This window comes from Bos grunniens, chromosome 24 (assembly GCF_055505025.1).
Source record: "Bos grunniens cultivar Pamir isolate PY7600 chromosome 24, Bosgru_T2T1.0, whole genome shotgun sequence".
NCBI lineage: Eukaryota > Metazoa > Chordata > Mammalia > Artiodactyla > Bovidae > Bos > Bos grunniens.
The window spans coordinates 43108188-43122146 of record NC_141188.1 but is presented as its reverse complement, the minus strand read 5'-3'; the positions used below and the strand labels follow the sequence as shown (position 1 = coordinate 43122146).

The window sequence follows — 13959 nt, the reverse complement described above, 5'->3', positions numbered from 1 at the left end:
GGCATTTTCAACTTTACCCGCTGGGCACTTTGTTTACATAATAAAACAGGGTCTGCAAACCTGCAGCAGAATCTTTGGCAATTAATGAGTGTCAGAAAGCATGAGGAGGGGCGCAGTGAGACACAGAGTCACCCACTTCTCCGTTACCGTAATTCTGGTTCAGGAGCGTGGTCTGGTTCTCTGAATATGACTCAGCTTTCAGCAGGTTAGCAAGAAGCAAATATCTGTAGCAAATCCTATTATCAGATAGAATTTCTGTCAGGATGGTAATATGGAATAAGACTGTGGAAAAAGGGCAGAGGTTAGGGGAAAAAAAAAAACCACAGAATTATGCAGATTTAAGTGTCGTCGACTTGTATGCAAATCAGTTGTACTGACCAGGACATGAATTCCTCCAGCAATATCATAAATATCTGATGTGCATGACATAAAATGACTACTCAAGGAGGTTCACGAACTTGGGCCACCCTGCACATTGTTTATTACTAATCTGTGATGAAATGATGAAGTAACAGGCTTATATCAGAGGAAATCAGCGATGTCACAAGCACACTCTTGAGCTCATCGGACAGACACCTCTTGTCAGAGCATCCTCCTCGCTGATGAAAGAAGCCGTGCACTGGCGTTATGTTCTGGCACAAGCTCTGTGCCCTGGGGACCTGACACTCTGCAGAACAGTGCCTCTGAGCAGCACTGTCACAAAGCACAACACCTAATGGCATAAGCCGAACTCTAAAATGCTTCCTACAAAATGCCTTTTTATCTACTCCAAATTTAAGTTCTGAAATCCACAGCCAGTTATACTCTCTAACTTTGCAACACTTAAAGTGTATCTGTCACATGGATGACGTAACATACAAAATGGGTAACAATGCTGTCAGGCTTTACATGTACAAAAGTCTATGGGCAGTCAAATTAATACTCGATTAAATATTAATACATTCTAAATTTAGATTAGATGGTGTTTAGTCTGACAAGGACCTCATGTAAATTAAACAATAAATTTGGGTATTTTCATCAGTCTTTTTCAGCAACTTCAAAATCTTTGTATGATACTTACGGATAATTTTTACTGATGATTTTTAAATCATTCCTTGAGGGATTTTGATCAAGCAATAATTCAGGCACATTCACCATGTGGAAAATAAGTATGCTGAAAAATCAATACATAGCTGATGAACACATGAAACAGTATCAGTGAAAATCAAAAACGGTTCTAAAAGATGTGCTTTACTCTAATGAAACATGTAAGTTCAAATAAAATACCTAACTTCTTCCATGGGAAAAATTTATTGCAGCACTTCTTTCTCACAGAAAGATTTTTAACCAAAGCTGCTTTTCACTGCTATTGTTTTCTGAAGAGACCAGGATTACAAAGTCCATAAGCATAATAAATGGGAGAATTTACATATCATATAAAATGTTTCTCTTCTTCAAATCTTATTTTCTTACTTTCCTATGGAAGCTACGTAATTCAGTTATTATAATCCTTATTTCATACAGCACAAAGATGTTCAACTGACTTTCAGTTTGCACCTGGCAGATGGATTTACAAATACTTTGAAATTAAAGAAGTGACAGGGGTTAGGAGATAATCATGTTAGTATCTCCATTTCCTTCACCAGCTATGTCCTCCGAGCTCACAGATGGCCCCTCCGTGCTGAAGCACCAGAGGAGACCTTGCTGTTGCCAGACCAGGTGTTCCCAGACTCACCCAGTCTCCTTAACGGACAAACTCAGTCTACAGGTTCAGTGACTCTGGATTTGTGGGTAATGGAAACTTCTGGCATAATCCCTAAGGCCCAATTACCCCTTCCTCCAATTAAACAAATATTTGTTAATGTTAATGTCTGTACCAAACACTTCAGTCTACATTTATTGGAGGGTGAAGGAGAGAAAATATACACAAAAAGGAATGTTGCCACCTTTATAATTCCTCCTATAGTTTTAGCTCCCATCATTACAATTCCCACTACTAAACACTGCTGTCAACCCTTTAAAAAACATGTTTGTCTCTCTCTATTCCTCCCTCCCCCATGTCTCTTCTCCTTATAATCAGCCCGCCTTTTGGATGGGTGATAGTCAAGCAGAAGCCTTGATCCTTTCCTTAGTGGAATACGAGAGCAATCACTATTGCCGGCTCCTTTCAGAACTACTGAAAACATATCAGGCGTTTCCCCTAACATAACAATTCTTGAGAATTTCTTAGTATTTAAAAAACCCAATATCCTGAACCTTTTATGTGCTATTCACCTTAACTGAGTTTTATACAAAATTCCCCTGGAGAAGTACCTATTAAGTACACACTTAAAATTTTAGTCTTGTCCATTTTTTAAAGTCTGATATGGTGTTTTAAGTCATTTTTATTTTTTTTCTACAGGTCCTCCCTCTTTTCGTACAATCCAGCTGGGAGAAGACGCTGGGTGCAGCTCAGCACACTCCTCTGTCTGGGCCCCTCCTGCCAATGGCAGCAGGATCCGACCTAGAGGACTGAGGAGGGGAGCAGAGTGTCCCTTCAGCAGGAGGGCAGGCAAGGGTTTCATCCTCTTTCTAACTTAATGTTGGCAACTACTGATCCTCAATGCTCCCAGACATCAACTAACAGGGGGCTGCAAAGTGGTCAGTCTCTCTTGTCATTCTTTTAGCTGTATTAATCTTATAAGAAAACATTTCTTCTCATCATAATGAGGTTACCCAGTGGTAAGAGTTCATACAGGAATATGGAAGCAAAATAAATGATTGACTTTTCCCCCTTTTTTGCCGATTTTTAAAGATAACAAACTGGTTCTTTGGTGACCATGAATTAATTTAAAAATTCACCATGAAAAATTCATGAATTTAAACATGTTTGATGGGTTTCAAATCTTTGCAATTAACACCCTTATTGAAGCTCAAACTTTCCAATTTTTGGCTAGAGGGGAACAGTTCCAAGCTGTCTAAGGCCTTCTGACAAAACCTAAAATCTGAAATAAGTAGATGTTCTATATTTCCTGCCCTAGACTTAGTTTAGCATCATCCATTGTTTTCCAACAAAGTTTGGCTTTCTTTTAGGAGAAAATATTTCCCAATTATAATCTGGGTACCAGGAATGACTACTGCTACTGTCTTTGTCAGCTTTAGATCTTTTCAACAGATCTAAATTTGTATTTTAGTTTTAATTTGGAAATAATTTCAACTCCCAAAAAGTTAGAAAATAAAAAATAATAAACACTATAAATCCTTTACCTAGGTTTTCTTATTGTTAACACTTTACTCTTCTTGCATTATACTTTCTTTCTATATATAACATATGTGTATAAATACATTTTCTTCCTTAACTATATGAGGGTAAATTACATATATAATGGCTCTTTACCCTATATACTTCAGAGGGTATTTTGCAAGACATAAAGATATTATTTGTTATAGCATAGTTGCCAACTTCGTGAATTTACACTGAAACAACACTAATCTACTGTCCATATTCCTTGCTAAATGATCTAATATCTTTTATAACTATTTCCCCCCTCCACGACAGAAACCAGTCCTGGAGCAGGTATGTTTTTTACTTATCGGTTTTTAAAAAAACTCTTGAGTATGCCAAAAGTTTTCTGAAATACTCTTCTTGGATCTTCCCTTTTTAAAAACTGTGATTGTAAAATTGTGTCGCAATTTTACAACAATGACCAGAATTCAACCACCTAAACACAAAAATAAAAATGCAAAGGTGACTCATCAATGCCAGGAAGGGTCTGGTGAGTAGTGCTCTAATTAATAAAAGGATTAAAAGAATTCAGACGTGGTACAGCTAACAGTGGCAGTGTGTAGTAGTGCTGGTAACTATTAATGGGGAGAGAGTCTGCAACAGGCTTGATTCTGACATCAGCAATTTGTGGGGAAAAGAAATCACAGAAATAGGACAAGAGCATCAGGACCCCATTTACACGGAGGACGTGGAGACAGGACCTCAACTGAGGTTACCGAACTCACCATTCTGAACAGCTAGAGTGCTAGGTGTTACAAAGCAGAAGTACAACATTCTACTAAAATATCATGTAAACAGGTGAACAGAGACCATGTGGAACAAACCTGTGTAACTCTCATCATCATCAGACAAAGGCACCTCTCTTTTCAGCAACAACTCCAGCTCCTCTGTTTCTGCCACATCTACTGGACGCTCCCCATGTTTATTAGCTTGAAAAGGGTTTCCACCATGACGAAGCAGCAGTTTCACAATCTGCAACATTGAACAGTAGGAAGACTCAGTCCTTTTGTTGACTGCATTATTTCAACCATTCTCCCGATTATACACACAGTCTCCTCCTGCTCCGTCTATTCCGCCTCCTTCCCCACTATCTATTCTAAATCATAATTACTCTCAAGTTCCATTTTCACTGCCATCCCCCTTCTGACTGCATCTACTACCAAGACAGTTGCTCCTTAAAATTGAGGTTGGGCTATCTTAGTACCGAATCTCATGATTTTTCTGAGATCTGTTTCATCAAACATTTGACAAATATTTACTAAGTACCTTTAACAAGGACTACATCAAGTTCTCCAGATAAATCAATGAACAAGAGTAACAAGCTCCCTGGCCTCTTGCAATGTACAGGCTACAGGAAATCTCAAAAGAAGTACTTCCCCTGTTTAAGGCAACCAGCCCTACACCAAGGCTCTTTAATAATCTTCTTTTCTCCATCTCCCTGGGATGTAAACTATCACTAACTGATATGAGATTACTTAAAATTAATGAAGCTTAAAATGCAACGTCTCTGACTTTCATGATCCCCTTACATGGCCCTGTATCTTTTTATTCATTTCTTAAAGAACCTGTCCCCACAAATTACATAAGTTTTGGGCTCCACAAACCAAGATGTGCCTGGCTAGTCATTTCGTTTTTTTGGTTTCTTTCTTTCTTCCTATTCCACTTCTTTTCTATATTAAAACCTTTTTTGATTGCCTTATTTCTAGAAACCAATCTTTCTAGTTCATTTCTCTTTTGCCTTAAAACAATAATGGGAATAAAGAAACAGACTTAAAAAAAAAGAAACTGTTTAAGCCTATACTCTTCTCCTCCACCTAAACCTCTCTTCTTTTCTTAACAGTCAAGCTCCTGGACAGTGTTTACCCTTGCAGCCTTAGACTACTTCTTTCTTACTGGCCCTTCAGCCTTCCACCTACAATTATGTTGCCATCAGTCCAGTGAAATGAGTCTTCTAATATCTGTGAATATCTAAGCCACAGGTGATTTCCCCAGGGCTCTGTCCTTGATTCACACTCTGTTCTACATCATCTCCCTGGAGGGCTCACCACCCACTCTGAATGAGATGACAATTATGCAATCCATCCATCCATTTTCATTCTCATGCTCATTCTTTCTTAGCCCTCTTCTTCAGCTTCAGAACCAAATTTCGATATATTATATTTTAATACAAACGTTGAACCCAATTGGTCCCAGAGTTCATTAAACTTGCACCCTTATCCTTTATCTTTTCTATTCTTAGTGACTAGCACCAAAATATACCCAGTCACTGAAGCCAGAACGATGGGAGCCATCACTGATTCTTGTTTTTCATTCATTGTTGCTGTTTAGTTACTAATTTGTGTCCTTCACTTTTGTGATCTCATAGACTATAGCCTACCAGGTTCCTCTGTCCATAGGAATATTCAGGCAAGAATACTGGAGTGGGTTGCTAGTCCCTTCTCCAGGGGATCTTTCTGACCAAGGGATCGAACCTGCATCTCCTGCACTGGCAGGAGGATTCTTTACCACTAGTGCCACCAGCGAAGTCCTTTTCACTCATATTCCTCGTCAGACAGGTGGGAAGTATTATTAATTCTGCTTCCATGACATCTCTTTTGCTTTGAGCTTTTATTTCCAGTGACATGAGTGTGTGCTGTCATAGGTAAATCTGTACTATAATTTATTAACACATTTCTGCCCTTGTCCTAGACCATAAACTTTATGTGAAATCTTTGTTCGTTTTTGTATTCTCAATACACAACTATGATGTTTTCTGGTATAGCACATCTTTTTCAAAAAACATTAAACAAGATGCTACAAATCAGGAATTTCTAACAAATGAAAGTATTTAAGAGTAACAATGATTCACAGTGAAATAAAAATGAAAAATTGTTTCTAGGCTATGGAAGAATAAAGCATCAAAACAGAACATTTGAAATGTAAGAACACAAAAAGAAAACAAATAACTCATGATCAATTGCTGCTGCTGCTACGTCGCTTCAGTCGTGTTCAACTCTGTGCGACCTCAGAGACGGCAGCCCACCAGGCTCCCCCGTCCCTGGGATTCTCCAGGCAAGAACATTGGAGTGGGTTGCCACTCCCTTCTCCATGATCAACTGTTTTTTTTTTTTTTTTTCATGATCAACTGTTAATGTTCAATTTTCCTATTTATTAATTTTCATCAAGTTGCATTTTTTAATAAGATCAAATAGCTATTCAAGGGTGCTAGTGAAAAACAATTGTCCCTGATATTTATATTCAATGCTCAAATATCATACCTAGCATGCTGCTTCCGTATTTTTCAGTTTTAGGTGTTGTCTACTGTCTTACAATGGAAGACAGGGACTCAGCTCTCGTTTACCAACTGCACCCCTGTACTCCTATACATAATCATTCCCCCTCCTCCTAACTTTCCAAAATAGTCATATTATTTTGTGTGTATTATGATTAATATAAATATTGAACCAAGTAGCATACAATGACTAAATTTTCATTCTTACACAAGTCATTTTATCCCAGAGTTAACTATCTTCATTTTTCATTTGCTCAGTGTTCTACATACTTATCTTTAACTCATCCCCCATTCTGCTACAAGCACAGATCCCTTCAGTTCCACACACAACCACTGTTTCTGTTAAAGTCCTTCTCCAAGCCTTCTCACTTACTTTAAAATGGACTGGCTGCTGTCTAGATTTGCTTCTCATCTGTCATCTTCCTTCATCCTATCATCCTAGAAACACCCTTTCCTCAGTTTTGTGTTGAATTCTTTAGATCGTATCTTCTTTGTTGGTTTATGCCCTCGTTTTGTTGAAACACTACCTCCAGGAGATTCTTGAGAAATGGTTAAATAATCTGAGAGTTTTTTGGTACATGTCAGAAAATACCTTTACTCTATCCTCACTTGAGTAATACTTACTTTGGACATAGAATAGTTTTCCCTCCAATTTCAAAGGCATGAGCATTATCTTTTAGCTTCTAGTGCTGTTATTGAAAAGTCTGATGCCATTCTGATTTTTTACCTTTACATGGAACTTGCTTTTTCTCTCTGTAAGCTGGAAGACGTCCTTTGCCCCTATGGTTCTGAAATCCCAGGATAATGAATTTTGATCTCGGTCTTTTTAACATTCATGCTGAGCATTCAATTACCCTTTCAATCTGAAGACACCTGCTCTTTCAGTTCTGAGAAAATTCCTGCTTTTATATCTGATAAAGTCCTGTGTTTTCACTGTTCTGTCTTCTAAGAACTCTTTAAGATACTGGATCTCCTGAATTAATCTTTCTTCTCATTTCCCCTCCTCCGTCTGTTTCCTGGTTTCTGGGAGGTTTTCTCAACTTTATCTTTAACCTTCAATACTGTATTTTTCGTCCTGTTATCATTTTATTAACTTCTAAGAGCTTTTTTAAGAGTCACTCAATGGATGTGAGTCTGAGTGAACCCGGGGAGTTGGTGATAGACAGGGAAGCCTGGTGTGCTGCGATTCATGGGGTGGCAAAGAGTCGGACACGACTGAGCGACTGAACTGAAGCTATGTTAAGAAAAGTAATCTTCTCTTAATCTAAATAATTTAGGACAGAACTGCTATCTTTCTATTTTTTTCACCTTAGAAATGTCTTATGGATGGTTGTAGTCATCATGAGTATCATTGGAAGAAATCTAATTCTTTGCTGGAGAATCATATGATACAGATAAACACAAATGAGCTTTTGGTGGCTCTCATTTCCCTCCTCCTCTTTGGGGACAAGTAAAGAATAAGGAGAAAATAGCCCTCAACAGCTCTGAATTATGACTCCTACTATCCTAGGCATGTTGGTAGGAGGAAAAGCAAAGGTCTCTTGAAAACAGCATGCCAGTCTCCCTCTGGAAAGAGACTGGAAATAGTGTTTGAATCCTTGTAAGTACATCAGCTCAAAGGTCAGCTTCTGGAAATATTTTGTAGCAATGTGCATATTTAGAAACTTGTATTCATAGAAACATGTCTTACTCATAAGGCATAATTCTTTAACATTACATTTAGCAATCAAGAGATCTTTTTATGCAACATTTAAAGAAAAACTATTCATGTTTGAAAAACTATCAATAATCCTTTTTTTAAAAAAGGGAAGTGAATACAGTATTTAACACAGCACACCCAGAATACAAATTATGTATGTATGAGACTCAATATTCAATACAGAAAACAGAAAAGCACACGAGTGAAAAATAATATAGTTAAGGGCTTATCCCATAGGTATGTATGAGACTGGAACAACGGTAAGGATCAGTTTAGGAAAAATAACATTATTATTTTTCTTCAAAATTTGAACTTGAGAATTATGAAAAAGTCTTTTAGAAAGATTTAAGTGAGAAAATGGCACTTTTAATTTCTGAATTTTAGTTTCTAAAATATTTGAGTATATTTGAAAAATAGCAATAGTAGCCTTTTAATCTCTGACCTCTGAAATTTCCGTAACATTTTAGATTTCAAGGTAGGTTTATATGCTCAGTGTCTTTTTTTCCTTCAAAATATCCCCTTTAAATAGGTATTATTTATTATGGATGAGAAAAAGGAAGTTGAAAGGAAAAAAGTAACTTGAGACCACACATATGGCAAACTGGCCAGACCAGAACTGAATTTGTATCTATCTTCACAAATTTCATTTTTTTCTCAACTAAAGCGGCTTTTAAAAGGCAGGCAGCATGACCCTGACATTTTTATTGTGTCAAAAAAGAAAATAAGGCTGAGAATGTTTGCTGCTAATGAAAAAACTAAGGGGGATTTTTCTAGCAGAAAGGTATGAGATGACACCAAAATTCGAGCTAGGGTGTTAGAAAACATGTCCTGTGTTATTCACCAGAGAGCAGAGACAGCGTATTGAACAGCTCTTCCAGCTTAATATATCATTACCTCACTTTCTCTTAAGAAGACATTGGTATTTATCTTGTTTAGTCCCTTAACTTGGACTCTTATCAGTTTAATAAACTTAGGAGTGTCTCAGACCAATGTGACCTCATGTGTCTTTGTTTCGCCAAACTCCGGGAGAAGCTAAGGGTACTAGGTACTAGAATGTAGTGGGTCATACAGTTTCCACAACAGACACCAAAGGATGTTCATTTACTGTGATGATTAAAGTGATTAATACATATGAATCATTTACAACACTTATCTCCAAGTGAAAACACACAAATATTGCTGTGAGAAGTTAATGCAATGTAGTTCACAAATTCACAACCACTCCAGCCAGAGACTGGAAATCTCACAGAGACTGAGAATCCCACATGAAATTCACGGCAAAGAGAAATCCTTGGACAGCATCTGTGCCACAGATCTAGGGCAGCTAGTCTCACCTGAAGCAGGATACAAGATATTTTGTATACAAAGATACTCTCAAAAACAATGAACTGATGGATGTGTCTGACCTTATTCAGGGCATTTTAGAGTTATGAGAGAGAGAGTAAGGAAATACAAAATATATATTTACACAGAGAACTAAATAAGAAAAATTAGAACAAGGCTGAGTAGTAACCAAGGTAATAAATAAAATCCAAGGCAAAATAAAATTAGAGTACACTCTGTGAGTCTCAGAGCAGCAATATATATTAAAATCCTTTGCAGGAGTCAGTAACTAGAGACTAAAATTTAATAAGGCAAAATAGCTTACACCTTGTTAGAAATGAAGAGAAGAAACACAACAGCTGCTTTTGGCTAATGGTACTGGGAAGGGTGGAGGGACACAAGGGAGAATTTAGGTATTTTTCTGAGCTAAGTAATACTTTTCAACTTTCTAAACTATGCACAAGTATGTCAATAAAAGTCAAAATTAAGTGAAAAACAGAAACTACTTCTTTGATGAACAGAATCCTTTGCTTTAGACACAGCTAACAGTGGCCTAGGTTGATCTGCTTCAGCTATAAGCAGGTTACAGTAATGGAACTAAGCACTGCTGCTGCTGCTGCTAAGTCACTTCAATTGTGTCCGACTCTGTGCAACCCCACAGACGGCAGTCCACCAGGCTCCCCCGTCCCTGGGATTCTCCAGGCAAGAACACTGGAGTGGGTTGCCATTTCTTTCTCCAATGCATGAAAGTGAAAAGTGAAAGTGAAGTCGCTCAGTCGTGTCTGACTCTTTGCAACCCCATGGACTGCAGCCTATCAGGCTCCTCTGTCCATGGGATTTTCCAGGCAAGAGTACTGGAGTGGGGTGCCATTGCCTTCTCTAGGAACTAAGCATTAAACATGCTTAAAACAGAAGCTTCATTACAACAAAGATGGGGTAGAGACTTTGCCAGAGACTGAAAATGCAAATGGAATTTAAAACCCAGCATGGGTCATAATATTGCATCAAAACAAATCAAACATGGTATTTAAAGATGCCATTAAATTTTCAAGCATATATAATCGAGTTTGATTAAATCGTCTTATTATATACATAAGCATCTGAGTATCTTTAAATAAATAATGTCAGCTAAAATTCAAGAACAGTTGTTATATACAAAGGAATCATTAAATATTAATGTCTTAAAAAAGGTATGACAGTGTAAAATTTTTATAAGTAAAATATGCTTTAATCTCTATATCTAATTATCCGACAGTAGAATGGCCCTTCAAATAAAAATTTTGCCAAGTTGCTTAATTATCAAATTAAATAGATTTTATGAAAAGATAATGCTAAACTCATAATAGGAATTAGCAATTAGAAGGTAGAAAATGGGAAAATAAAACACAAATGAGCTGGTCAGGCAATGAATGAAATATGACACCAGACTGTACAACTAAGAAGTGAGTTAAATTACTCTGGGTTAAATGTATCTTTTGAAGATGTGTATTACTGCTCCTCCTGTCATACTCACATCTCTGTGCCCACTACTAGCGGAATCATGGAGTGGAGTGTCATCATCTAATCCTTGTGTGTTAACATCTGCTCCAGCTGCTATCAGTATCTTAGCAACATCATAATATCCCACGTTGCAAGCTTCATGCAGTGGTGTCCAACCTAAAGTTACAATATTAATTGAACATATGGTACACTTCTACTAATTCAACACATACGCTTTTAATATACCCATGTGTGATACAGTAATTCTAAATGTACACAATACAAGGAAAAAGGAATGATGAACAAGCTACTGAAAATAAGTACCTAAGAAAACCACTAATTTTACAGAAGGTTCATCCACAATAATATTATTTCCCATGAAAGTGAAGTCATTCAGTCGTGTCCAACTCTTTGCGACCTCGTGGACTGTGGCCTATCAGGCTCCTCCTTCCGTGGGGTTCTCCAGGCAAGAATACTGGAGTGGGTTGCCATTTCCTTCTCCAGGGGAGCTTCCCGACCCAGGGATCAAAACCAGGTCTCCCACATTGCAGGCAGATGCTTTACTCTCTGAGCCACCAGGGAAGCCCCATTATTTCCCATGGGGCTAAATTATTTGACAAAAGTATTAAACTAACATTTAAGCTTACCCAATGAATATAAACTAGCTATAATTTATAATAATCAACTGAATTATAAATAAGAAGAGTATAAAAGGGCAAAATAAGCTTGTTAGGGTCTTACAATAATACAAGATAGTAAACAGAGTTCCCTGTATACAGCAGATTCTTATCTATTAATATTTTATATACAGTAGTGTGTATATGTTAATCCCAAAAGTGAAAGTGAAAGTGAAGTCGCTCAGTCGTGTCCGACTCTTTGCAACCCCATCGACTATGGCCTACCAGGCTCCTCCATCAGTGGGCTTCTCCAGGCAAGAGTACTGGTAATCCCAAATTCCTACTAATTTCTCTCTTTCCCCTACCCAGGGCTCTCTCATATACTTTTTTTTTTCTTTTTTCCATATACTCTTGATGGGAGTGTAAATGGATCAGGGATCTTTCTTTTGGAGGGTTATTTGCCTGATTTTCAAAAAAATGGATAAAAATTTTATCCTAAATTAGATAAAAAATTATATGGTAATATGCCAGATAATACAGAAGCTTAATATTTAAGAATTTGAGTGATTACTGACGTGGATCAGGGTTTCATGTACAAACTCCAAAATAGTTTTAAAGTATACTTTTAGAACACTTTTATTTCAGAAAGAGGAACAAAGAATGTTGATTAAATTGTAATCAGAGTCTGTTTAGGTGACAACCTCAAAATTTTAGTTCCTGAGTATGTCTTTAATTACAAGTCTTACCTGCAAAATCTTTCACATTCACATTTGCCCCTAAACTTATTAGTTCTTTGACTTGTTTTACATCTCCTCGAATAGCTGCCATGTGTAAAGGAGTTTCACCACGTTCATTTCTTTTATTAACTTTATCTTTTTGTCGAGATGAGGAACTGGGAGTTTTCTTTTGGGCTGGTGGTGTTTGCGATGGATGATTTGGTGTGGAATCTGTAAGAAAGAGAAAAGTTTAAAGTTCTAGACTAAATATTTTGTAATATTCATGTAAAGGTTTCTACAGGTAATGTGCTAATTTCTTGGACTGAGGGAGTACCTTCTCACCCAAACAATCTGACACTTGACTTGGATAATCTGATAATGACTCAGAGTAGATTTTCCTTTAGGGTTATCAAATACTGCATGTGCCAACTAAGAAAAAAATGTTTCACTCTGTCAATTCTACCCTGAAAGTACTTGCTCAATGAATAATTGGATAAACTGCAAAAAACCCATTTTTCATGGCATGTTGTGATGTTATTTCAAGACCTAGATGAAATGACATTGAAGGCTAGAGTTTACACCTCTTACTCAAAGTACTGGACTCACAGTATGTATTTCAATATTAGGTACAAATTAAAGTCATAGATTATTTTAGTATGAAATGAAGCTTATGATCCATAAGAAATAAGAACAGTCTAGAAAAAGGCCTTTAAAAATGAGCTGATAAAGGAGGGAAAAAAAGTGTTTTGCTTTGATTTCTATCTTTTGGTATTTGTTCCAGTTTCTCTCTCAAAAACAAGAAAGTTAAACTGCGTGACATTTAAAGTCCTCTCCTCCCCATTTCAGAACTAAGAAAAAAACAAAACGAAAAATAGTTTCTTAATTAATTAAGGATTCAAGACATATGTACAGTGTTAATAATTCTGAAAATTTACAACTATTTAAAAGAAATAACAGCTCTAAGGGAAAAAAAAGTCTACAGAAAATAATTTTTCAGCATCATATAATGACTTCCTTGCAAACTGCCACGATGGGAATGTTAAAGTATTATCCCTCTTTTCTCAGTAAGAAAAAAGTTTAAAGTTTACCTTTTGATTTTTAAAGTACATTGAGTTAGTAACAGTTTCTTATCTATGAATTTCTATAACGTACACTCCAGAAGTACATGAATCTTGTCTAACTCATCACTGTATCTCGACTGCTTAGAAGACTTCCTGTTACACAGTGTACTTACACAACATTTGTTGAGTGAATACATTATTATTATATGATTATTATAATATTTATAGTCAAATTATTTATTTAGGAAATTAGTGATTGAACTTAAAAAGGCATTTTTAAATTCAAACAACTTGCAAGAAATTAACTCATACAAAATTTTCTCAGCCATACCAAAATAATATAACACAGACAAAATAACAGTAGTACTACCCATAATGGCAATCAGAATAAACGTGGAAGGTAAGTTATATAATCGATAAGATTATGAACCTTAACAACCGTATCTATCAGCTGGCAAACAGGTTGATACTTCAAAAGCTTTCCCCTCTATACATGTATTAATAAGGAGGACCGATATACCCTTAAATGAAAAGAACAAAGTGCAGAAT

The 13959-nt window shown here is 36.7% G+C and overlaps 1 protein-coding gene across 9 annotated transcripts in view; it reads right to left on the bottom strand.

Annotated features, from left to right (window-relative positions):
* Window positions 1-13959, bottom strand: part of ANKRD12 (ankyrin repeat domain 12) — a 99802-nt gene that overhangs the window by 24200 nt on the left and 61643 nt on the right. For 8 of the 9 annotated variants that reach the window (XM_086373151.1, XM_086373154.1, XM_086373149.1 and 5 more), the window contains 3 exons: window positions 12380-12580; window positions 11051-11193; window positions 4069-4216 (listed from right to left, as the gene is read on the bottom strand). In XM_086373151.1, coding sequence (XP_086229277.1) covers window positions 4069-4216; window positions 11051-11193; window positions 12380-12580 — 492 coding nt within the window. Of the gene's footprint in view, window positions 1-1060; window positions 1154-4068; window positions 4217-11050; window positions 11194-12379; window positions 12581-13959 lie in introns of those variants that run through there. The other variant, XM_086373157.1, reaches the window with a different exon arrangement.